This window comes from Lonchura striata, chromosome 1 (assembly GCF_050655825.1).
Source record: "Lonchura striata isolate lonStrDom1 chromosome 1, ASM5065582v1, whole genome shotgun sequence".
NCBI classification, from domain to species: domain Eukaryota; kingdom Metazoa; phylum Chordata; class Aves; order Passeriformes; family Estrildidae; genus Lonchura; species Lonchura striata.
Window position 1 is genome coordinate 5,293,059 of NC_140703.1, and position 23,106 is coordinate 5,316,164.

At 40.1% G+C, this 23,106-nt stretch overlaps 2 protein-coding genes and 1 long non-coding RNA gene across 5 annotated transcripts in view; 2 read left to right on the plus strand and 1 right to left on the minus strand.

Moving 5' to 3' along the window:
• MAP3K7CL (MAP3K7 C-terminal like) overlaps positions 1-3,112 on the plus strand; it is a 31,655-nt gene extending 28,543 nt beyond the window's left edge. For both annotated transcript variants that reach the window (XM_021535402.3, XM_021535401.3), the window contains one exon: positions 1,993-3,112. In XM_021535402.3, coding sequence (XP_021391077.1) covers positions 1,993-2,173 — 181 coding nt within the window. In that variant the 3' untranslated portion in view covers positions 2,174-3,112. The remainder of the gene's footprint in view (positions 1-1,992) is intronic.
• A 519-nt stretch (positions 3,113-3,631) lies between these two features.
• Positions 3,632-22,872, minus strand: LOC146768574 (uncharacterized). 2 transcript variants are annotated; one of them, XR_014956255.1, is made up of 4 exons: positions 21,892-22,872; positions 18,029-21,771; positions 16,172-17,948; positions 3,632-13,273 (listed from the first exon to the last, which is right to left on the minus strand). It is a non-coding gene; the product is annotated as an uncharacterized LOC146768574 (long non-coding RNA). The 2 variants fall into 2 exon arrangements; XR_014956247.1 differs by having other exon boundaries at positions 16,172-21,771.
• The window catches only part of BACH1 (BTB domain and CNC homolog 1), a 31,235-nt gene continuing 25,637 nt past the window's right edge, over positions 17,509-23,106 (plus strand). Inside the window, exon 1 of the mRNA XM_085582833.1 lies at positions 17,509-17,530. The gene's annotated coding sequence lies outside the window, so the exon portion shown is untranslated. The remainder of the gene's footprint in view (positions 17,531-23,106) is intronic.

Here is a 23,106-nt window from a genome sequence, read left to right on the forward strand (position 1 = left end):
AGGCCTCATTGAATGAACCTGTCACCTGGTGAAAGGAAAAAGAAGAGGCTTTGCTGCAGCATAGCTGCTCTGCCTTACCTCCATAGTATAAAACAAAGCTGTCTTATAGGAGGATGCCTATATGCTGCCTCTTTGGCTGATTTAAAAATTCTGTAACAGCAGCTAACTCTTCTCTCTTTTTTTTTTTTCTTTAACTCTTCTCTTTTTTTTTTTTTAATTTTTGTTTTTATTTAATCTATGGGAAGCACAGCTGGTAGAAATGGCAGTACCATGGGTCTGTTCTAATTTGTGACTCCTTGAACGGCAGTAACTGTGACTGTAAACAGTCAACCAAACCATGGGCAAACTCTGCTATCACTGAAATCTGCAGTAAAGACAGAGAAGGTTAACCTGAACCTAAATGAAGGCCACACAGAAGTGTTGTGCAGAAGCCAGATTTACAGTTTTGCTTGAAAACTTGTTACAGGTTTTCAGCTACGAGTAACATCAGTGATCAGCAAACACAGAAATGTTATCTTTTCGTTAATACTCTGACCTGAGGGGATAAAATTGCTGATTTATAGGAATTTCCTGTCTGAAAGAACTGGTCTAGCCTGACAAGTGGGCTCCTTTAAGGACTGTCCACTGTGTGGATGGTGAAATCTATCCACTATGAAGGCATTAACAACTTCCCACTGATGATCTCCGAGCACTGTTTTGACATGACTGAGAAATAAAGTCACAGGGCTATGAACAGTTAAAAGATTAACTAATCTCTGAGACAGAATGATCAAAAGAACCTTTTAGAAGAGACTTCCTGCAATGGGTGAGTATTTTACTTAAAGGGAAAAGGAAACCCAGAGGCCAGGCTAGCCTGGTGAGTGACTAAGAGGAGAGCAATTAGATACTCTGTGAGTTACTCATGCCTCCAGTGTGTTTTAAAACCTCTTTTATCTTAACTTGTGCTGAGGTAATTTCAGTTGATACTATACAGGAAACTCCAGCTCCTGGCCAGCTCTGGGAATATAGGGCACTGTGTGACTCCATCCAGAAGAAGTCACAGTTTAAATCCTTTTGTGTCTGTACTTAAGAGGACCAGGAGGGGTCAGGTTTGCAGCTCTTCCTCAGCAATAGGGCTAAGATCTGAATCGAAACACATTATAGAAACAATATATATAGCTCAGATTCAATGCCTACTACTTACTGGATTTGTTTGTAGAAGAGAAAAGGAAACCAGGCACACTTCACAGAACTTACTGATAAATCTAACCAACCAAGCAAAAACACCTCACTCTCTTTCAATGATGCCTGGTATTCAAGGGAAAAATAGTTATTCTTCTGGCAAAGTATTAGCTAGTCATCTCTAGGAACTTGATTCTCCACCGTGAACTGTGTGCTCAATTCTTGATGAAGTTAGAGATCACAAAATCCTACAATCAATAGAATAGTTTTGATTGGAAGGGACCTTAACACTCATCCAGTTCCAATCCCCTGCCACAGGTAGGGACACCTTGCACTAAACCAGGTTGCTCCAAACCCCATCCAACCTGGCCTTGAACACTTCCAGGGATGGGGCAGCCACAGGTTTTCTGGGCAACCTGTGCCAAGGCCTTGCCACCCTCACAAGGAAGAATTTCTTCCCAATATCCCATTTCCTGCTCTCTTTCAGTTTGAAGCCATTCCCTTGCCTTGTCACCTGTGTCAGGAGTCCCTCTCCAGCTCTGTTGGATCCCCTTTTGGTACTGGAAGGGACTCTAAGTTCTCCCCAAAGCCTTCTCTTCTGCTGAAGCATTTTTCAAGCTTGGTCTGAGATTTTGGAAGCTTAGTCTTTTAAAGGGAAAAAAAACCAGCACTCTAAAAAAATTAATTTTCTAGGCCCTTGTTTCACACAAGTTCAAGTAATAAAAAGTTAGTTAACAACACACAGCCCATCTTTGTCCTAACACAGGACAACAGATTTTTTTGCCTACTGCCATTTTTAATATTTGGGTTTTTTTTTTTCATAATCATCAGAAAGGAGCTGATTGCCAGACTGGAACAAGTGGAAAAAGAAAGCATGGATGCAGCTCGGCTGGCTAAGGAGTATGCAGAGCTGACAGAGGAGAACCGAACACTGAAGCTGGCCCAGACACAGTGCGTGGAGCAGCTGGAAAAACTCAGGATACAGTACCAAAAAAGACAGGGCTCCTCATAACTCCCAACTAGCTCGTGTGAGGCAGTTCATACAGGAATGATCCTGTGCTGGAAAGAGATTTTAAAATAAAGATTTGTTTAATATGTTACAACACTTTACTACAGATGCAGAGTATGTAGAAGTCTGAATTTTATTTAATGCTTGCCACCCAGTAGCTTAATATAATGGATATTTCATCCATTATATAATGGATGTTTTATTTCAAGTAACATAATTGGAGTTAATCTATCCCCATTATATGTTCTAGTGGATCAGGTTTCTTTTCTAAACATATTTCTTCCAATTTAAGAAGATATGGACACACTAGAAAATTATATAAATAGTCTCTGTGTTAGAAATTTGGATCATACTAAGGACTGGGACAATGTTAATATATGGAATATATGTATGTTAATTTTAGTTTGGTAAATTCTTTTTAAATTATTTTCGTCATGCGTAAAGTGTTTGGAAGTTATCTTGGAGCAGATGTCCTCACTAGTAAAAGCTATACTTCATGTCAACTTCACACTGTTGTATAAAATCTGAAAAACTGCACATTAAAAATTGAAGTAACAAAATCAATTTTTTATCAAACAAATGCACTGAGAGTGATACTTTACAAGTTATAAAATTAAAAGGAAACAGATGAGATCAAACTTCCCTTCCTTAAGTGTAAAGATTACTTGAGTGTCTTTTTATTATACTTTTTGGCATGCAAGAAATGAAAAATTAATATAAGAATCATAGTTTCATCATAGTTACAACTGAGACTATGTCACTAAAATTATTGTGAGGATCTTTTGTTCTTGTTTTCTGGTCTATTTTGAAACACAACTGACTGTAAGTAGGGATGGTAGTTCTGTGACACACAAATAACTGGGAAGTAAAATGTCAGTTTTACTTGCTCTATTTATCCCTGTATTTTCTTAGATCAAATTAAAAATCTTTGTTATACTTCCATTTTTATTCATAGAGTAGTTTTTTCATTAAAAGTGGATGTAGAAAAGCCCTTTTATTTTTGAATGTTCTTAAATCACCTTGTATTTTAAACTCTGCTTGTCAGATGCAGCTTGTTACATCTTCACGAGCTTAGAATTCAACTTAATGTGTTCTTAGTATTGAAATGTGTCTTAGCAATTGAAAACAATGAACTTAAGATTTGCACGGGACTTTAGCTTTGATTATTATCATTAATTTACCACGAAAATTGAACTTCATGTTAATCAGAACAATTCCTGGCAGCAAAGGGGACGAAGAAAGAATTACAAGCTGCCTTTAATTTATCTGTGCTAACTGCTTACAGTATTCCCTGCAGCACAAATGGGAAAACTGGCTCTGTGTTACTCCAGCACCTGGCACTGCAGCAGGAGAGCATGAAAAGGTACCAGGAGAGGACAACCTTATTTCCATTTCTCGTGAGCCACCAGGGCAGTGTCAGCATCCAAATTTGGCTTCCTGCTGAACCTGGGAATCACCACTCTTGAGGCATGGGCTTCCTGGAATGCTCCCCGAGCAGTGTAACTCTGTATTTATTCCTCTTATTAGCTGAGGATCCAATTTTCACTGTACTTCGTGGAAGTTGAAGAAAGAAAACAGAGTTAATAAAAACCACTTGAAATATTGGGCCTGGAAGTGCAGGAAAAGTCTTGTCTGGGTTTTGCACTGTTGGGAAACATAACTTGAAGAGAAATCCGAGCTTTGCTTTGAGCACAGAACACCACAGAAACTAGAATGTCCTTTTCTTTGCCTGTGTTTATGTGATTCGAACAAGAGAATTCTCATTTTGAAATAGTCTGTCATTTTACTCAAATGTTTTTCCATCTAGCCTTGAAAACATCGTCCAGTGGGACGAATGATTGCAGTGAATTCATTGAAAACCATATAAAGTACATAAAATTAGTTTATTGACGGACTGGCGTTGGATGCAAATGGATCAGACAGCAGACCTTTACTTTACAAATAACTGTGTTTACCTTGAAATTTTCTATTTAAGTGCAGTCACTATGCTTTAGATATCAGAAGAATTACAGACCATATGCTGGGAGAAAAACCTAAGGGACACCACAGTCAGGTGGAGAAGGAAAGCTGGGCCTCATTTGTGGCAATAGCCTGGGAGTATGTTTTTCCTAACCTGTAGGTGCTGACCAGTATAGAAGAATTCAAGAAATATTTTACAGATGTGCAGATGCCAATTTTTAAATTTTTTAATTTTTTTATAGGTTTTTAGCCTACAAGCCTGGATAAATATGAAATTCTTAAACCATCCCAAATTAATTTAAGTCAAAGATTTATATTCCACTTGGACTGTAGCTATGTGCAATCAAATTTTCCTCCTGTTTTTAGTTATGGTGAAAGTAAAAAATAACAGCTTTGTATTAACATGTTTGCCTGCATGCATGCTCGTGTGCCTGAGAGCAAGAACTCAGAGAAATTGTATCACAATACAAATGACTAAAACTGATACAGAAGTGCCAAGGATGAAAAAGTGTGCCTTGAAAATTAATTTTAAAAAGAAGTATATTTGGAGAAGCAGGATTCAAAGGCAGGAAGGTAGGGAAATTGAATTTTCCACAAATATTCATAGGTAAGTTAAATTAAAATGTAGCATAGTCAACATAATGCAGAAAATCATCCAGGTGTTGAAAAGAGTAAAGGAAGCTGAAACAACCTGCTAAGAGGTAACTGCTGTATCTAACATCCATCTCTTGATTTTGTTTTATCAAGAGCATAATAGTGGAAAATTATTTTCACATTCAGTAAGTCTCCAATTTTGACATGCTGAGTTTTTCTCTAGTTACAGTGGAGCTCTGCTGACTAAATAGCTGAAATTAGGCTTTTTTAATAAAGCATTTATCATACTGATCCTGTATTTTCCACATAGACAATATGGTTTGTGTTCTGGTTGAAGTGGTCTGCATGTTAGGTCCTGTTGTAGCTATCACACTATAAAAACAAGTTTTATACAATTATTTTAAAGATGGTTTTAGAAGTTCAAAAGCTTAGAAGCCTGTTTTTGAAATCAAGTACCAATGAAAGGTTCAGTTTTATAACCTGTGACTACAACCTGTGACAACTGTAGCTGCATTGCAGACAAAGTGCATTTCTTGCTATTATCCAGATTATTCAGGTTAGCAAAAAAAATCATGCCACTACCATGGTAAATGCATTTCCTTCAAGCCAGTTAAGACACAGTGAAGTACATGGGTTTAAAATTAAAACAAGACCTGTGCTTTCCATTTTCTATCATTGCTAAATAACTTCCTTCCATCATAAAGAATGCTGAACAAATTCAATTTAAGGCTTCCAGTTAGCAAGGATGTGACTCATGCGGTCTTGAAACAGCCAGAGCCAAGGGTGACTTGACACTTGGGAAGTTTGGAAGATGAGGAGCTGTGAGTTTGAGTTCAGTGCCTTTTGAAAAAAACTGTTTCCCTTTTCAGGATTACCTCTATTCTGTCAGGTTTTGTGAGTTAATGATCTTTGGAGGGTGTCACCTTCCACCTGAGGCTTCCATCATCCGGGCCTTTGTAACGATCACACACTGCTAACAGTGGGGACAGGAGGGACAGAGAGATGTTCTCAGCCTTCCTTTGGGTTGTATGCTTGGGGAGCTCTGCCACTTGACCCTTTCTGCTTCATTTCTAGTCACAGTAAAAATCTCAAAGATGCTTGGTGATTTTCCCTATCTAAAGTTCTTTTCTTGATCAAGGCACAGAGTGGAAGTGTCTATAGGAACAGGGGAGATTTGTCTGGAAGAGTCTTGCCTCTCTTTCTGTGGGGGGTACAAGATGTGCAGTGGTGGAAGAACAGGGCTGCAGGGAAAGGAATTTTGGTCCAGGCAGGGATGTAACATTGGTCCTGTCCAGGAGGATTGTGAGGAGAGTTGACAAAACCTGGGTGCTGCCATGACTTTTGTCTCCCATCTTCATACTTCCACAGTCATACCTGTGCACCCACAGCTCTGAGGGTCTTCTCCCTCCTGGTGGAATGTCATGGCATGCAGATGCAGGATGATCTGGTGATACATATCCCTGGAAAACCCACAATGAAATTGTCTTCATGACAGGCCTGGAAGGTGTGCAGCAGTGAAGGACTAAGACTGAACAGCAGCAAGCACATTTCTCTCCCTCTCAGGATTTTTCATAGAGGTGCACAGAGAGAAATGAAAGAGAAAACAATATCTATTTCTGCTCCTTGTTTTTCCTATGTGGAATGTGTTTGGAGAATTGTTTACCTGGGGTTAGTGCTTGGTTGGATTCTGGTGAGGATTGTTTGAGCCTGATGGCCAATCCAACCCACCTGGGGCTGGGCTCTCAGAGAGGGTCACGAGTTGTGTTAGAGTCAGAGAAAGCAGTATGTAGTTTTAGTATCTTCCTTTTTATATAGCATATTAATGTATTTTAGCATAGTTATAATAAAGAAATCATTCAGCCTTCTGAATTGAGTCAGACATGGTCATTTCTTCCCGTTGGGTTCACCTGCATTTACAATACTGAACAAGTCCCAAAAAGCTGGGCCCTGTTGTTCATCTTGATGCAGTTCTGTTGGACAAGACCAGACACCAACTGTGCACATTATGGAGGAAGGGAAGGCAGCAAAGCAGAGTTGGAGGGGCAGCCTCCACTTCACCATTTCCTTCACTCAGTCTCTTGGTTTTGCAATGTTAAACTGGGAGTTATCAAGGTGGTCTTTCAGGTGCACACCAAAACTGTGAGGATGACACTTTAAATTCCAAGTAGATTATTTTATAAGAATGAAAAATCTGCCTTGCTTGGGACGGTGCCAGTCACCTCTAGGTTTTTCAGTGCTCCTAACAAGTAATGTCATGTGTTACTTATACCCATATGAATGAAAGACAACAACCATTCACAAATCACTGTTTTCCTCCACTGCATGGTTTATTCTGTAGAAAGCACCAGGTTTAGCACATGAGTCACTCTGCTTTTCTACACACCAATTATCAGTTCCCCCTTCTAAACCTCAGTTCCTTTAATCCCCCAACCACAATCCATCCCCACTGAGTAAGCAGCGTCAGCCTAGAGCTCAGATCCAGTTGTCTGACGATCTTATGACATGGTCTGATGATCACCATGTGCTCAAGGTGGTTTCCAAATGCTATGTATGATATTTTGTGGTTTGGTGCTGGTATATGGCAGCAAGGAATTCTCCCCAGGCTGCAGGTGTCTGCTGTGAGACATGCTTGGTTTCCTTGAGCTGGTTAGAAAATATGAGAGTAGGTAGTCTGTGGATTTAATTATTTGTCTGAATCTTATACTGAATTTTAATACGGGAATTAGGGAAACGAAATGAGGATGTGTGTGCTGATGTAACAAATGTGCAGCCAGATGCCAGTGTGCTTTGGGTGCTTAGCATGAGTTTAATGATATGAGAACTTTAAGTGATGGAAAGGAAGTAGGTACAGCTAGCAAGAGGAACTGGTGAGTGAGCTGTTGCCTTAACTGCTTGCTTTCTGGCTGCTTATGGCTTGTGTCAATAGAATGTATGGGCTGTTGTCCTTAGCTCAGAATTAAAAAGCTTTTGTTTGGATGTATCCCAACACTTTTCCAAGCCTAGTTTACACGAAAATTTTATACTGAAATATTTACTTCATTAAGGTAATGTTTTCGTCAACTCTGTCTAGAATTAAGAGAGTTATGATGTGATACAGATGTCAGAGCATTGCAGATGGTCCTTCATGGAATCATAGAAAATCTTGAGTTGGGAGGGTCCTATAAGGGTTGTATTTGCATTAAAGATAAATAAAACCTTGATAAATAGCCCATGTAAAGTAAAAACTGCAGTGAAGCCAGAGCACTTCAGTACTAAAATAACTAAAGCCCCACTAATGGTCTTTTGCTGTACAAGTAGATTTTGGTACTTTTATGAACTAGATCCCCAGTTTTCCATATGAAGGAATAGCAGCAGTGTGATGTTCTGTGATTGAAAAACTTTCACCTCTGTCTTGTAGCTTTCTTAGAAGTGTATGACAAACATCCCTGCACAACCCAGATTGCCTTGTGACCACAGACTTCTCCACATCCATTTCATCACAGTGCTCTCCCCAGCCTGGGTCTTTGACTCTCACATTCTTCTGCTGTGTGTGGACAGCTGAAATAAGTCAACCACTCTGAACTTTTTTAAGCAGTCAGAAGCAAATGCATTATTTAACATTACCTGCTAAGAAACTTGACTGTCTTGTGGTCAGACCTTTTTGTATTCCTGGTCTGCATGTACATCAGTATATGTGTTTATTGATTAGATGTAAGCACAAAAAAATACCAGTGTTAATATTCATGGAAGACAGAGGCACATTCAGACATACTCCTGTGAATGCTGCTTGAAATAATAGACTTACTCAAGGTGTTCCCTCCATGACTGTGAATTAAAAACCAGCTATTCACATATGAAGAAGTACTTTCTGATGAAGCTATCTGTGCCAAGAATGTGAACACTTATTTTTGACATAATTACATACACAGAGTGTTCTTTCAAGCAAAAAAACCCAAACCTCCCACATTACAGTTTCCAGCTAATATTAATTGCATCCAGATATGCACTAACTGCTAAAATTGTTCTTAAATCTATTTATAACCCTTCAAATAGCTCTCACTAATTTACATTGGTGGAACAGGCCCTTACATTTGACTGAGCTCCCTCTGGTGGGTAATGGGACATTATTATTACAAATCAGAGATACCTAAAAAATGTACAATTATGTTTGTCTAAGTGGAGTTTTATTTATTTGTTTATAGCAAATTTTTTTTAATATAATGAGGTAAAGGTCCATGTACAAATTTATCACCATCTGATCACATCTGAAACTACCCAAAGAGTGATATCCAGTATTTTTAAGATACTAGAGATACTTCAATGGAGGTGTAGTTTTCAACACCTAACACTGAACAGCACAGATAAAATCTCTGTTTGTTCAAGCTACTTTTGGATTTCAGCTGGATTTATATACCTAGAAATCTGGCCTATATGGCTTTAGACAGTACTGACCAACTGCAGGCACTTTGCAGTGCTTATTTAATGGTACAATAACTAAGATATTAATTAATATTTATGAGTGATCTATTTCTAAAAGAAAGTGTTCTCTTCCTATTTTTCTCTTTGTATTTAGGTTAAGTAATCTGAATAGGGGAAGTGTCAGGCTTCAGAAGAGTGTCCTAATGCATGGGCAAGGTTCCAACCCCACTTTGAGTTTCAACAACCCGAAGTGGTTCTGCTGGAATATTAGAACTGCTTTACCAGTAATGAATTTAGTGGCTCTGGCACATCCCACAATCTACTTGAACAAACTTGCTTCTGGAAAATATGGGTTCCTAGAACATTCTGAAAGGTAAAAAAGGCAAAAAAAAGCATGCTACTAAGTCTGATCTTCAACTTTAGCTGCTTCAGAATTCACCTTCAATTAATAAAAAGAGGTTTATGCTTTGTCATTTGGCTGAAGCATGGTAAGAGGTAAAATTCTAGTTACACTGTATTTAAAGGTGAGACATGAAGACAAAAGGGAAGAAGGATTTTACCAAATACACCATTTTTACTGGCAGTTTTTGAGACCTTTGTATCTCCTGAGTATGACTGTATGTGCAGTGTTTTCAGATGTTTATGATATCCTTCTAATCCTGTAAATTCTGTTCAAAGGAATTTCAACTCAAGTTTGATTGCCAGAGTAAATCTATCACTATATTACTGTCCAAAAGGAAATAGTCTCTGAATGTTTGTCATGAGAAAGTGGCATTTAAAAGTGCTTAACATTGCTTTTGAAATGAAGCTGTCCAATTCTAAATGAGCAAGGCTGCCTGGTAAGAAATCATTAACGCCACCACATGGTAAACTGGATTTAGACTCTGGTTCAAGCAGCACTTACTGTGGGGCACTGTGGCCACATCAAACAAATCTCTTGAACATATCCCTAACATGAAGCAATGAGTAGCTCCTACTGATTTGCCAACAGGACTATTCAAAGTAGGTTTATTCATGCACTGAAGTGTTTTGCTGGATTGAGGCCAGAGTTCCTCGGCTTGAACCTTAACTGGTTTGGGATTCATTGGAATTCAATTACATGCTTGGAGGTTTCAAACACTGGGATGCAACAGGGCCTTTCCATTGAGATGTCTGTCAGGGGGCTAAAAAGACCTTCACAGTGTTTGTCAGCAGGGAGGACCTTTGTGTGGCAAGGTGAGCACAAAACCATCTTGCTGCAGCACCGTGAGCTGGTCTAGATCCAGCTGCAGCTGCCACACAAGCCAGGTGCTTGTAATGCAGAAGTGGTGAACAAAACATTCTCTTCGTCATTCCTGATAAGTACATTTGTTCCCACTCACACACACACAAAAAAAAAAAGCCATGCCAACCCATATGAAGTGACTCTGTAGGGTCATTATATGAAACTATATAAGTTTTAAAATAAAAAATGCAAGCAAACACAAAAGAAAGGTCAAGTATTTACAAAGCGCTATAAAATGCATTTAGAAATAGCTCTTAACTGGCAGACTAATAGCATAATGCTACTAAAAATTTTAGAAATGGTCCTCTTTCTTTAGTTTTCTGGGGAAAATGTAGCAGAAATACTGGACTAGGACAAAAATGCCATGGGTGTCTGTCAGATAGGCTCCATTCCCCTTTTCTCTCTCTTCATATACCTCTTCCTGTTCTTCCAGCAAGAGGAGATCTCAGTTGCTTCAAAGATGAGATAGAGAAATAAAATGTTTCCTGCAGTTTTGGTTGTGGCACCCTTTTGTTGGAGAAAGCACCTTCTGGGTGTTGATGTAGGAACTGGGCAGAGAAGGAGTGATTGGGTTAAAGGTGAGTCCTGTGCTCTCCACATGAATTGCTACTTGAATTTAGATGTGTGATAAGCAAATGAAACTTTCAGTTTGCATGTGGTGAGTAAAGACATAGAGCTAAAATATGTCCAAGCTGAATTTACTTTGTAACCCAAGAACTTTTGTGAGTGACCATGACCTGGACCCAGACCGGCAGGGAATCTGAATTGTTTATTCTAAAGAAACGAGCTGGTTTCATACACTTTTTCAAGGCACAGTATTTCTTTATATGGTAATTATGGTCATTATATAGATGGTAATTCTCACTATGAGGCTTATCCCATGTTGCCACTTCAGCAAGATGCTTTCTGAATGTCCCTCTATGGGGTGATCACACGCTGTTCACTCCAGCAGGTTCCTCACCCATAGGGGTACCTCCTTCTCCCAGGGTCCAGAGGGGACAAGCCTCTCTGTTCTGCCACCTGCTCTTTTCTGCTGCCATGTGCTTATTTGTCCTGCCAGGTGCTTCTGCAGGCACATCCCACATCCCACAGCTCAACTCCATCCCATCTCTTCTACAAACTTTGATGCATTGGCAACAATTCAGCTCGCAGATCTCTCTCGTCACAAATGCACACTTTGCACAGGCATATGTGGCCACAGACAATTTAGCTTGTGATTACATCTTACAATTTGATTCTCTCCTGTTGTCAATGCCATTCCTTTGGTCTTTGTAAATTGTGAAGGAAGATTATATCAAGTTCAAACACAAAATAATCCAGTGTCTGGAACTAGGAAGGAAGAAGACTGCCTTTAAATTTGGCTTGAACCTGTTCCTACATTTCTGATTTGCTAATCAGAATAATCAAACAGAACTAATTAAAACCAAAGCTTTGCCTTCTTTTTCCCTTCCCTTCCCTTCCCTTCCCTTCCCTTCCCTTCCCTTCCCTTCCCTTCCCTTCCCTTCCCTTCCCTTCCCTTCCCTTCCCTTCCCTTCCCCTCCCTTCCCCTCCCTTCCCTTCCCTTTGGATGAAGCTTCATTTTATATATATATATATATAAACCAAGGATATCTTGGATCTGGAAGGTAGCTAGCAGTTGACAATGTGTTGTATTTTGTTGTATGAAACTCTGACAGCATCTGAAAAAGATCAATCTAATCCAAGCTAACGATCACATTTTTAATGTACTGCTCCTTGTTTTTTATAACTCATTAATTCCAGGCTTAAAACAGTGCACATGGATTAAAATAAAATCCAGGTGATGTCTTCAGAAGAGCAATGTTTGATCAACATAAATAGGCTAATGTCTGGAGAACTAATGATCAGAAGGAGATGAGAAGAATTAAGGAAAACTGATGATGGCATGTGGTATTCACACACCCTCTGAACAGAGAGAGACTTGGCTTTCTCAGGATTTCTCCTGAGAGAAGCTGTGAGAGAAGCAGAGAAAAGAGAATCAAAACAATTCTTATCTCGTTCACTGCTCCTGTGTTTGTGCCCATGTGGAATGTGGTATGGAGATTGCTTGCCCAAGGTGATTGCTTGACTGGATTCTGGTGATGGTTGGTTGGATTCATTGACCAGTTGGGTCCATGTGTGTGTCAGGACTCTCAGGAGTCAGTCATGGGTTTTCTAGTTAGTTAGTAGTGATAGTTCTTATTAGTGTAATATAGTTTTAATATAACAAAATAATTAATTAGCCTTCTGAAATCATTGGAGACCTGCACATCATTCTTCCCAGGTGTCGGGGGTCGCTTTTACTATAATGGCAGTTTTGGTTTTTGTGGCTTTTTAGTAACTTCTACCAAAATAATTCAAAGAATGCTCAGAGGAATGCAATGGAAAGTTTTGTCAGCTTCAAAGACAGTGTCCCCACCACCAGAAAATAGGCTGAAGAAGTCAGAGGACATAGGCAGAGGGTAAACCCTGATCCTGTCATGTTGCAAATGGGTCCTTTCCCAGCAACTTTTGCAAAATTTTGTGAGCAGGGGAGAGCAAACAAGAAACAGAACTCTAGTGTTTGTGTACTGGAGCTCTCCACCTAAATTTCATACTTCTGTCTTTGAAATATAATTAACAGCCCTGAGGTGAGGGACCAAGTTCCCTCTGTTTCCAGCAAGGTACCCCAGTCAGAAGGCAAAGGGCTGCATTTTGTCAGAGGCTGGGGATTCACCAGTGCTCACCAGCTGAGGACATTGCAAATGCCACTCCTGCTTCTCCAAACTCGAGCCCTGCACTTCTTCAGGACGAGGCAATAGCTTTCCTGGGCTGTGGCTGGTCCGTGCATGCACAGCTGGGAGCACTGAGAAGATGCTCAGGTCAAACAGGAAAGGATGGAGCAGATCAAGCTGCGTGCAGGAGGAGAAATAAGGAACATACTGCTTAAGTTTTGCATTTTGGATGGAAGTGAAGGTCAGTTTTAGAAACCCAGGTGTGTTTGTATACCTAGATATACCCAGGCATATTTCCAAACTCTTCCTACAGAACAGTATTTGCAGTTGTGCTACTCTGCCACCAGCTCAACACTGCTGTTTGAACTGCTTTATCAAACGCAGTGCTTCAAACACACCAGCTATTATGAAGCTGCCTCCCTCCCCTTTCAGCCCAGTTAATATTTTACTTCTTCTAGCTCCCCAGAAGAGTCACTGCAGAGCAATACTTGCAAATAAAACACAGGCTCTTCCATTTTGCAACACGAGTTTTTGCTAATTATTTAGCTAGAGGCCCTATCTAACCTTAGGGGAGAGGTGGAGGTGGGCTCCCAGAGTGACCTTTGCAAGGAAAGGCACAGCAGGTCCCACCAGGGCTGAGCTGTGCAAAGCCCTGGAAAGTTCCTGGGTGTGGGTGTGCTCTGCTCCCCAGAGGGGCACTTGCTGTCAGATTAAGACTAAGAGCCTTGAAGAACTCCTTGAAGGCTCCCCAGGGCAGTGGTTATATCACCAAGGCTGCCAGAGCTCAAGGAGCATTTGGACAACTCTCACAGGCACAGGATGGGCTTCAAATACCCTTTTGGGTCCCTTCCAACTAAGGATATTCTGTGATTCTCTGATTCTGTGATCATGCCTTTCTTTGTCAGAGGGTTTATCTGGTGAAAATGTTGTCTTTCTTGCTTGAGAGAAATATATTCCTTATTATCATTCATCAGGGGATTTATAGTACCAGTGGCATTGTTGTCACCTTGCACATTAACTCACAACCTTTTGGTTGTCCACCTGTTCTGGTAAATCACTTTCTGCAGCAGCAGCAGCAGCAGACTGCTCTCCAGTACACATTATTCTTTACACTAGGCTTAAGATACATTGTAATTTAAGAAATGTCATGAAAATAATGTGTGATTTTTAATTTAAATAAAATTTTATTTATGTTGAAAATGACGAGGTATGAGTTAAGAAGTTGCTTCTAATGTTGATTTCTCTATTCTCACCAGCATCAGCAGAGTAAAAACTTGGCAGCAGTTGAATTTATACTGCACCATTTGTGATAATCGATAGTGTTATTTCAAAACCAGAAAGTACCTAGAAAATACAACTGACTCTTCAGCAGTTTTTTTTCTGCTGTGTCATTTCCACTGCAATTGGCAAATATCAAAAAAACCCAAGCAGGCCGTTCATGTCCTGACAGAAATAAGTTTTCCTTTGCCCCCTGCAACTGAGAACATTTGAACCCAAATCTATACTGCAATGTAAATTTGAGAATTTTCTAGACATTTTTAAGTGGTTATCAAAAGTATTTCTCACTTTATGCAACAGCAAGTATTGATATCAATGACCGCCAACTTTATATTAATATTCTATTAATAAAATATTAATAGAATTAATATTCTATTAATAGAAACATGTGAAGCTTAGTCATCATGTCCTTACAAATACAACTGCTGGCAACATAAAAACAGTTAAAAGTTTCTTGTTGGAAGAAGAACAGCTACTAATCCGAATCAACATGCTTGTGATGACACATGACATCTCTCAGTCAAACAGATTTGAGCAATGAGAGACAGAAAGAGTAAAACTTCAAACTCTGTTTTGTCCATGTATCACTTCACATTTCAGCTAATCTGAATGTATATTGACAGACAGGTTTAGAAGTCTCATATATAAAACAGTTGTGAGAAAAAGTAATTTTCCAAAGATGGTGAAATTGGTCATTAATTATTATTACACAAGGACATTTTCCCAAAACTGGTTTTACACAAAATACCTGTTACTCCTTGTTTTTTGAGATTAGTGTCTGGAAGTTTCCTTCTTATTCTGCTATATCGTTTCGGTTTGCTAAATCACATTGTGCCACCAATGAAACTGCCAAGTGGTATTAAAATAGCACAGATCAGAATGATGGAGAAACACTTCTCTGACATTTCCTGATATGCAACAGAAGAGGGTATGATTTGAATAGATTTTTAAAGGCTTGTTCACTCAGATCTTCGTGGGACTACTCTTCTACTTATGGACATGAGCTCTGTTAAATGCCTTAGTCTTAGCAGAAGAGGGACTCAGCCCATAGTATATTCCATTTTACTCTCTTTGGAGTATTTGCAACTCACAACCCTAGAGTTGTATAATTTTGCATAAACATCCCTTACAGAGGCTATAAGTGCTAGTCCCAAAGCCTACATTCCCAGCTGCAGTGACAGTTGATTTGCATTCCCAAATGCTGCTGTTACATTTGTTATTTTGCTTCAGAAACACTGTTAAAAATGCCCTCACCAACACCTTGTGATCTATTAGTACACAGGAGCCACTACATGAAATTTCTGTATGTATTTATTAAATTCATATTCAGAGAAAAACAACTAGTTTTGATTCATCTAAGGCATGTGAGGAGCACCCAGAGCTGAAGGCGTATCAGGTCCAAACCTTCCTGTGCTCTGCCGTGCCTGCAAGCAGAGATATGAACAAGTTGACCCTAACTTGCAAAGCTCCACCTGAACTCCAGAATCCCAAATTTTCCAAGTCACTCTGAGATGGAGGGACATGAGGAGAAGTAGGCAATATGCACAGGTAGGACACACCGTGGAGAACATCACTGCCCCAGGGCATTTTGAGAGGTTAGCCAGCAGCAGATTGCTCTGCCAAGCACTTCCCTCTGGATGCCCCAAGAGTAGCAGTGTGCTTGGTATAAGCAGGTGGAGAAGACTGCTCTGCAGGTCCTATAAATGCTCACATCCTCTTAGAAAGGCTAAAAGGTTCTTGCCCTCGTAGGGAGTACACCCACCCACAGACAACAGTCTCACACAAAGCCTTACTTACACAGTGGGACAGTCCTTGAGTCAATACAGCTGGAATTTGCTAGATAGATAAAAGAGGAGGATTTTGTACTTCAGAAAAGAATCGCAGTGGCACAGGAAATACTAAGAGAAAATTAATTTCCTAAGCAAAACAACAGTCAGGAATCACCTTACAGGAAATTCTGTTTTGTAGGTCTCTTTATCAGGAAGTAAGAGGGCAAAGAAGGACCCACAAAAACTAGATTCTCTCCTAGACCTTTGGTAGTGTGGCAGCCCTTCACTTCCTCTGCCTTCCCTTCTTTTTCTCAGCCTTCCAAACACTTGCTAAGAGATAAAGCAGTCAACATGTAACTAAGATGGTCTCTCCTGGGGACTGAAAACCCTATGTGATCTCTGCAAACAAGAGATAGAGGCCAATTTCAGGAAAGATAGAGCATTTGCAAAGAAACTATCACCAATAGGCTGCTTTTCACCACTGCACTCAAGCTTAGCATACATTTGACCATTTTGGATATCAAACCAACCCCAAGGCATACTGTAACTGTAGGCTGCTGCACCATCCTGGGTGTATTTAAAAAGCCTTAATTGACTTTTTTCTGGTGTTTGTTTTTGTTTGTTTTTTGTTTTTTTTTTCAGACTGTTTTGAAAAGGTCATAGGCTATGTAAGCTCTGGCTAGAACAGCACCCAGGCTCCAAAAACACTCAAGACCTGCACTGCCACTAAGAACAATATTTACAGGTTTGTCTGTGAAAAAGCAAGCCTCAGAATTGTTGGAATCATGCAAGAACAGCACCAGAGATTTTTGCTGAGTAAATATGTCTTTCACAAGGCATTTTGGCCTATTTCAGCCTTCCTTTAGCACGTCATCCCTGTTAAGCAAAAGTTGAGGGAGGATCTTAGCAGGTAAAATACCAGAAAGGGTGGTATAAAGATGATGAACATGGGCTCTTCTTAATGGCATCCAGGGACAGGCAACTGGCACAAACTGGAACACAGGAGGCTCCATCTGAACATCAGAGAATCCTTTTGCCCTGTAAGGGTGACCAAGCAGTGGCACAGGTTGCTCAGAGAGGCTGTGGAGTCTCCATCCCTGGAGACACCAAGAAGTGTCTAGGCATGGTCCTGAGCCCTGTGTAGCCCTACTTGAGCAGAAAGTTTGAACCAGATGTACCTTAAAACCTCAGCCATGCTGTGATTCTGTGAAGGGAAAGGGGAAGAGAAACTGTGTGCTTCTGAGATAAGCTTTGACACTGGCTTCAAGAAGCTCCTACTTGCACTGTGAGAAACTCAACTCCAAAAGGTTTCTGAAAAAAGGTTGTGGGTCTCCTCCGCTCCTGGTACAACCAGACTCCTCAGGTGTGGATCCTGAGCTGTGCAAAGGTGGGAGAGGAAAAGTGTTTATTATTGTATGCTAAGATAAACCTCATAAGAAAAAAAAAAATTAGCTAAGAACCAAGTTATCAGGAAATGACACTGTATAATCATTTCCATCAGTTCTATAACAAGTTCCAGATTTGCAAGTGTGCTTTCCAGTTGTCAGCTTGCTGTTTTCACCAACTTTCATCCTCTGACAAGCACCAACCACTAGTTTGTGCATCATCCAATGATCTGGTTTTGAGGAGCTATCAGAGCCAGTACAGAGAATTGCAGGTTTATGTCTCTCTTTATTTTTTTTTTCTTTTTAAAAAATTTTTATTTTTAATTTTCATGTTGATGGCATTATCTCCTTCTGTGTCTGATTTGCACTAGGTTGCTTTTTTCTGTGTGTAGCAGTTTTGGTGACTTTCACAGAACTAACCTGGAGATAAAATCAAAAGTAGAGTTAAAATTGGCCTCGTTTTCCCTTCAGTAGAGCTGTGCATTTAAGCCATGACTCACCATGACTTGCAGTCACACCCAGGCCCATGATGAGCTGACTGGCCAGTCTTGAGAACAGAAGGCAATCCAGATAGACACAGCAGATGGGTGAAGGTTGGCTCCCTCCTCTTACTGGATCACCACAGTGACAAACAAACCAGTAATCACCCTGGTTTCTCAACTGAGGTTCCAGCTTGGTAATGAGTCCTAAAAACTGAACCTTCTCTGTTGTGGGGCATTTTAATGTGCAGCTCTAGACAGAAGTAGATACTGAATCAACTTTTCCTCTGTTATGACAAATGGGGAAATGTACAACCTCAGAAAAAATAAATCACCTTTTCTGAAAGCTGTAACAGAAGAGTGACTATGTCAAACAGTCAAACTGTTTTCTTAGCAAGTCATTGAATGATCAATACATGAATAGCAGGCTACAAAAAAACCTTATGCTGTGAAATTAAAACTTAGCCAAGTGTTTGAGTGCATGGTACTCTTTCCTACTTTTGGTATGCTTTCCAGCCTTAGCCAGGTTTTCAAATACATCATTCACTTTTGCAATCATTCTGTGTAGTAAAAACAAGTGAGTGATCATAAAGAAGAATTTATTTAAGCAAAAGAGTAGCTTCATAATGTACTTTAAAAAATTATATCATGCTGCAAAAGATATGGTACTTTATGCCACTATCAGACACCTCTGAAAGCAAATGCAATTTCATATTGTTTTCTATTCTGGTCCTCATATGTTCACAGAAGCCTTCAGACAGCCTAAGTGTAAGTCCTTCAGAAGCTTTCTACCAATAAATGTTAAAATTAATCTTTCTTCAGGCATTAGACTCAAAAAGAAAACATGCTTTATTTCCATATTTTCTTTCAGAGTACTTGAACTGTTTCAGTCCAATGCCTGAAAACTTAACCTTTTGAGTCATTTAGCCAGTGTTTTTGTTGTTCATCTTTCTGTCTTGGTCGTGTCTGACCTCTGGAATGATTGCAATAGAAAAAACATTCAGTTTTTCTTTCTTTCCTTTCTTCACTATGACTCAACATCCTTCTCCTCTCAGGGGTATGACTACAGTTCATAGGGAATAGGTCCAAAGTTTCAACATTTCAAGTGTCTCACCCACAGATACTTTTGTCATTTGAGAAATCTCAGGGTACCTATTTTTGCAAATATACGGAACAATCCCTGGGTTATAATCTGGGGTGGGGAGGGTTAGCATTTTTCTAGAGGAGCAACAAACCAGTACTCCAGATAGCCCCGATAATGAAGTGCTAAAGAGCAGAATTCTGGATTAAAGCAGTTCAGAGTGAAAGCAATAACCAGATACATGTGGGAAGATTGCACTACCAGCAATTAGTTCTCCTAAACTAAGCATATGCAGAGGGGTCATCACCAATTGCTACTTCAGGAGCCTCTCAATAGACTGTATTATAAATTCAAGAGATGGGTTCTTCCCACCCTAGCAGTTTGTTTTGTGGAGAGATGACTCTTTTCCCCAGTGTGACCCCTTCACGTGAACACGGTGGGGTTTGTTATGCACTCAGCCTGTGGTCCTGGGAATGCACATCCTCAGTCCCCTGAGCATCAGGTGTTTCACCAGGTCTCCCTCCACCTTCCCAAATTCCTGGTGTTTCCATCAGTCCGTGTGTGGATATGCTGGAAAAAAAAAAATATGCTGGTTTCGGGCTCAGCAGTTTTCTGCCACAGGGACTTAATTCAACCAGAGCCCTCCCAAGGTGTGATCCCACAGCAGGACTGGAGGCTGGAAACGCTCATCAAGCCCTGCATGACATATTTTGGGCTCCCCACATGTACCTGCATTTCCTCACAGGGTTCAAGAGAGCTGCTGGGTGAAAATTCCTGGTCTGGACAGCCTGGCTGCAGTAATTTCACCTCCTGAGCACCTCTGGTCTTCTCGAAGATCCATCAGCTCAGGCATTGCTGTTTGACAAAATTACAGCCACTGGCAGTGTTTAGTCCAAGCTTCCAGGAAGCAAATCCATTTTTCATTAATAAATAATTTTCCTCATTTAAGTATTCTTAGGAGGCTTTTTTAGCTATCCTGCTGCAATTCTCATTCTTTGGTCTTTTCATACAGCTCGTGCAGCCTATCTAAGCAGAACTCTTATTTTCCACAGCTAGCCCCTTTGTTTCCCACCTTTTTGCCATTGTTTACACATGGTTTATATCCCTTCTCACAGAATCAAAAATAATTCTCATTCTATTAAAGAAAAGAAGCCCCTTTTTTTCCCATTGAAATATTACTGCTTAATTTAAGGATGATGGTTTTAAAAATTATATCTAGAGAGGAAAAAAAAGGGACACCAATTTTCATTTTATGTGAGTCTGGACCATATTAGCAGTAGGTTTAAGAGAATTAAAATTACAATTGCATTTTAAAAGATAGTTTACTAGAACAGGATTTACTTCTAGATAGAAAGCATTTTTTTCTTATTTTTTGTAAAGAGGGAATGTAAAAATATTTTCCTATGATTAACACCATGCTTTCCCAGGACAAACAAAAGACTTTTGTAAGCCAGAAACCACAAAAAAATAAGCATGTGTGTTCCCAAGGATTAGAGCAGTATTACACACATACAGCAGAAGACGGTATGGAAATAAATTCTAAAATAATGTGTTCAAAGGCTTCAAAAACCATTTTAAAATAAGAGTCAGTTTTTCACCTCATACATATTGACACAGCCCTGAGGTTTCAATCACTTAGACACATACCACAGTAGCTCCTTGATAGCTCAATTTACAGTTAGAAAATGTTATCTAAATGTAGATTAGAAAACAGCTTTTGTGTTTGCAAGTTCACAGGAGGGAGTGGTTTGGCTTTCATTTATTGGAATGTAAAATGGACGAATTTTATATATGATGCCTACAGAAGTCATATTTAATGTGGCCACATGTGCAACGGGGTTGTAAGCCCCTGTGAAACTAGAAGATGGGCTTTGAACATTAATTTTTCCTAACGACTCCCCAGCACTTTTGCTGTGAAGGATTCTGATGGCAGCATCCTGCAGAACTATGTGGCCATAGGTTTAATCTGGGAGCTATGTCTGTGGCCTGACCCAGTTAGACACATTTCCACCCAAAAGCATGGGACAGGCATCTCCAAAAGGAGTTTCACCACACCTGTCTCAGACAGCAGCCACAGAAAGGGAAAAATTACCCCATGGAGATGCCTGACTAATTAAAGTCCCATTAATGTCACCAATGTATCAGAAAAAATAAATCTATTGAAAAAAAAAAAAAATTCCCTTCCTTTCTTCTGGTAATATTGTTATTATTTGTTATCATGCACGCTAACTTGTGAGCATTTGTCACCTAAGCTTTTATATTGTTTTAAATGCTTAAAGCATTTGCTATTCGTCTGCAGGAAGATGTATGTCCTTGATGTTTAGCTTAGATTCCCAGATCTCCTTTTTAATGGTTTTACTTCTTCGTTTTAGGAAAAAAAATGGGACTTTGGTTTTTTGTATTTTTCCTCTTCTAGTTGTGTCTAATTTCAACGCAGGAAGTACTTTTGCAGCTCTTCAGTCTGACTCTGAGTGAGAACCAAGCTATTACACTGTAACTTCACTCCCTATTGTGTGGGAAGCAAGAATTGCATCATCCCTAAGATCCAGAACAGGAGATGAAGATCCCTTCTTGGTGGGTGCGGTCCATGATTTTGTAGTCAATCTTTCAACCAAAGTAAGAGCTCCTTTTTTTTTTATTCATTTCTTCCCTCTTCTGTTTTCCTCTCTTCCCCATAAAACTCCTTGTGAAAGACAAAAAAAAAACAAAAAACAAAAAAACAACTTTCAGTCTAGTAGTAGGCATTTTAAATTTTATGCTTAAACATTGTAAATATCTCATACTTCTGCAACTCAGTTTTTACCATCTTAAGCAGTTGTCTTTATTCCTCTCTTCAGGTGTGATTATTGGGGCATTAGGAATTCCCAACAGATGTTAACAGCATGACAACAAGTCATGGAAAACATAAAAAGCAGGCATAGAAACTTTGATTCAGAGTACCTCAAGTATTGTTAGTACCCAAACTATAGACAAATGCTACTTTTTGGATATCATTAGCTAACAGCTGCTCTTAAATTTAAATTCCAACAAATTGCTTAAGTTATTTTGTGATGCAAGTCTTTGTTCTGGTGAATACGTTGACCAACTCATAAACACAAGTAATTAAATTCTGCCTTCTTAACAAGGTGGAAGGCCATTAGCAAATAGACATTGAAGGAAAATCTATATTAGGCTGTACTAAAACTGAAAGCCTACTGTAAAAACAGCTGAAGAAAGTTATGGACACTTAAATACCCGTAAAACAGTGTGTCATTTAAAAAATCATTCAAAGGCACACTAAATTATTAAACTGGGTTAAAATATTTTAACAATTAAATTCCCATTAGCAGTCTTGGCAGTGCATTCATTGGTTGTCATTAGTGTTTTATGCAGGAGCTTCTGAAAGAGGCTGGTGCCTTTGGATAAAGAGGTACGTGGATTTGGGAGGGAGACGAGGGAGAGGAGGGAAAGGAGGGAGAGGAGGATGAGGAAGGTGATGAGGGTGAGGAAGGTGATGAGGGTGAGGAGGGAGAGTGAGGAAGGTGATGAGGGAGAGGAGGGAGAGAAGGGAGAGGAGGGAGAGGAGGAAGAGGAGAGTGAGGAGAGAGTGAGGAGAGAGAGAGGAGGGGAGAGCGGGGGTGAGGAGGGGTGAGGAGTGTGATGAGGAAGATGAGGAAGAGGAGGGAGAGAAGGGGTGAGGAGGGAGAGGAGAGTGAGGAGTGTGATGAGGAAGAGGAGGGAGAGGAGGGAGAGGAGGGAGAGGAAGGTGAGGAAGGTGAGGAAGGTGAGGAGGGGTGAGGAGGGGTGAGGAGGGGTGAGGAGGGGTGAGGAGGGGTGAGGAGGAAGAGGAGAGTGAGGAAGGTGAGAAGGGTGAGGAGGGAGAGGAGGGAGAGGAGGGAGAGGAGGGAGAGAAGGGGTGAGGAGGGAGAGGAAAGTGAGGAGTGTGATAAGGAAGAGGAGGAAGAGGAGGGAGAGGAGGGAAGGTGAGGAGAGGTGAGAGGAGAAAGGAGGGGTGAGGAGGGTGAGGAGTGTGAGGAGA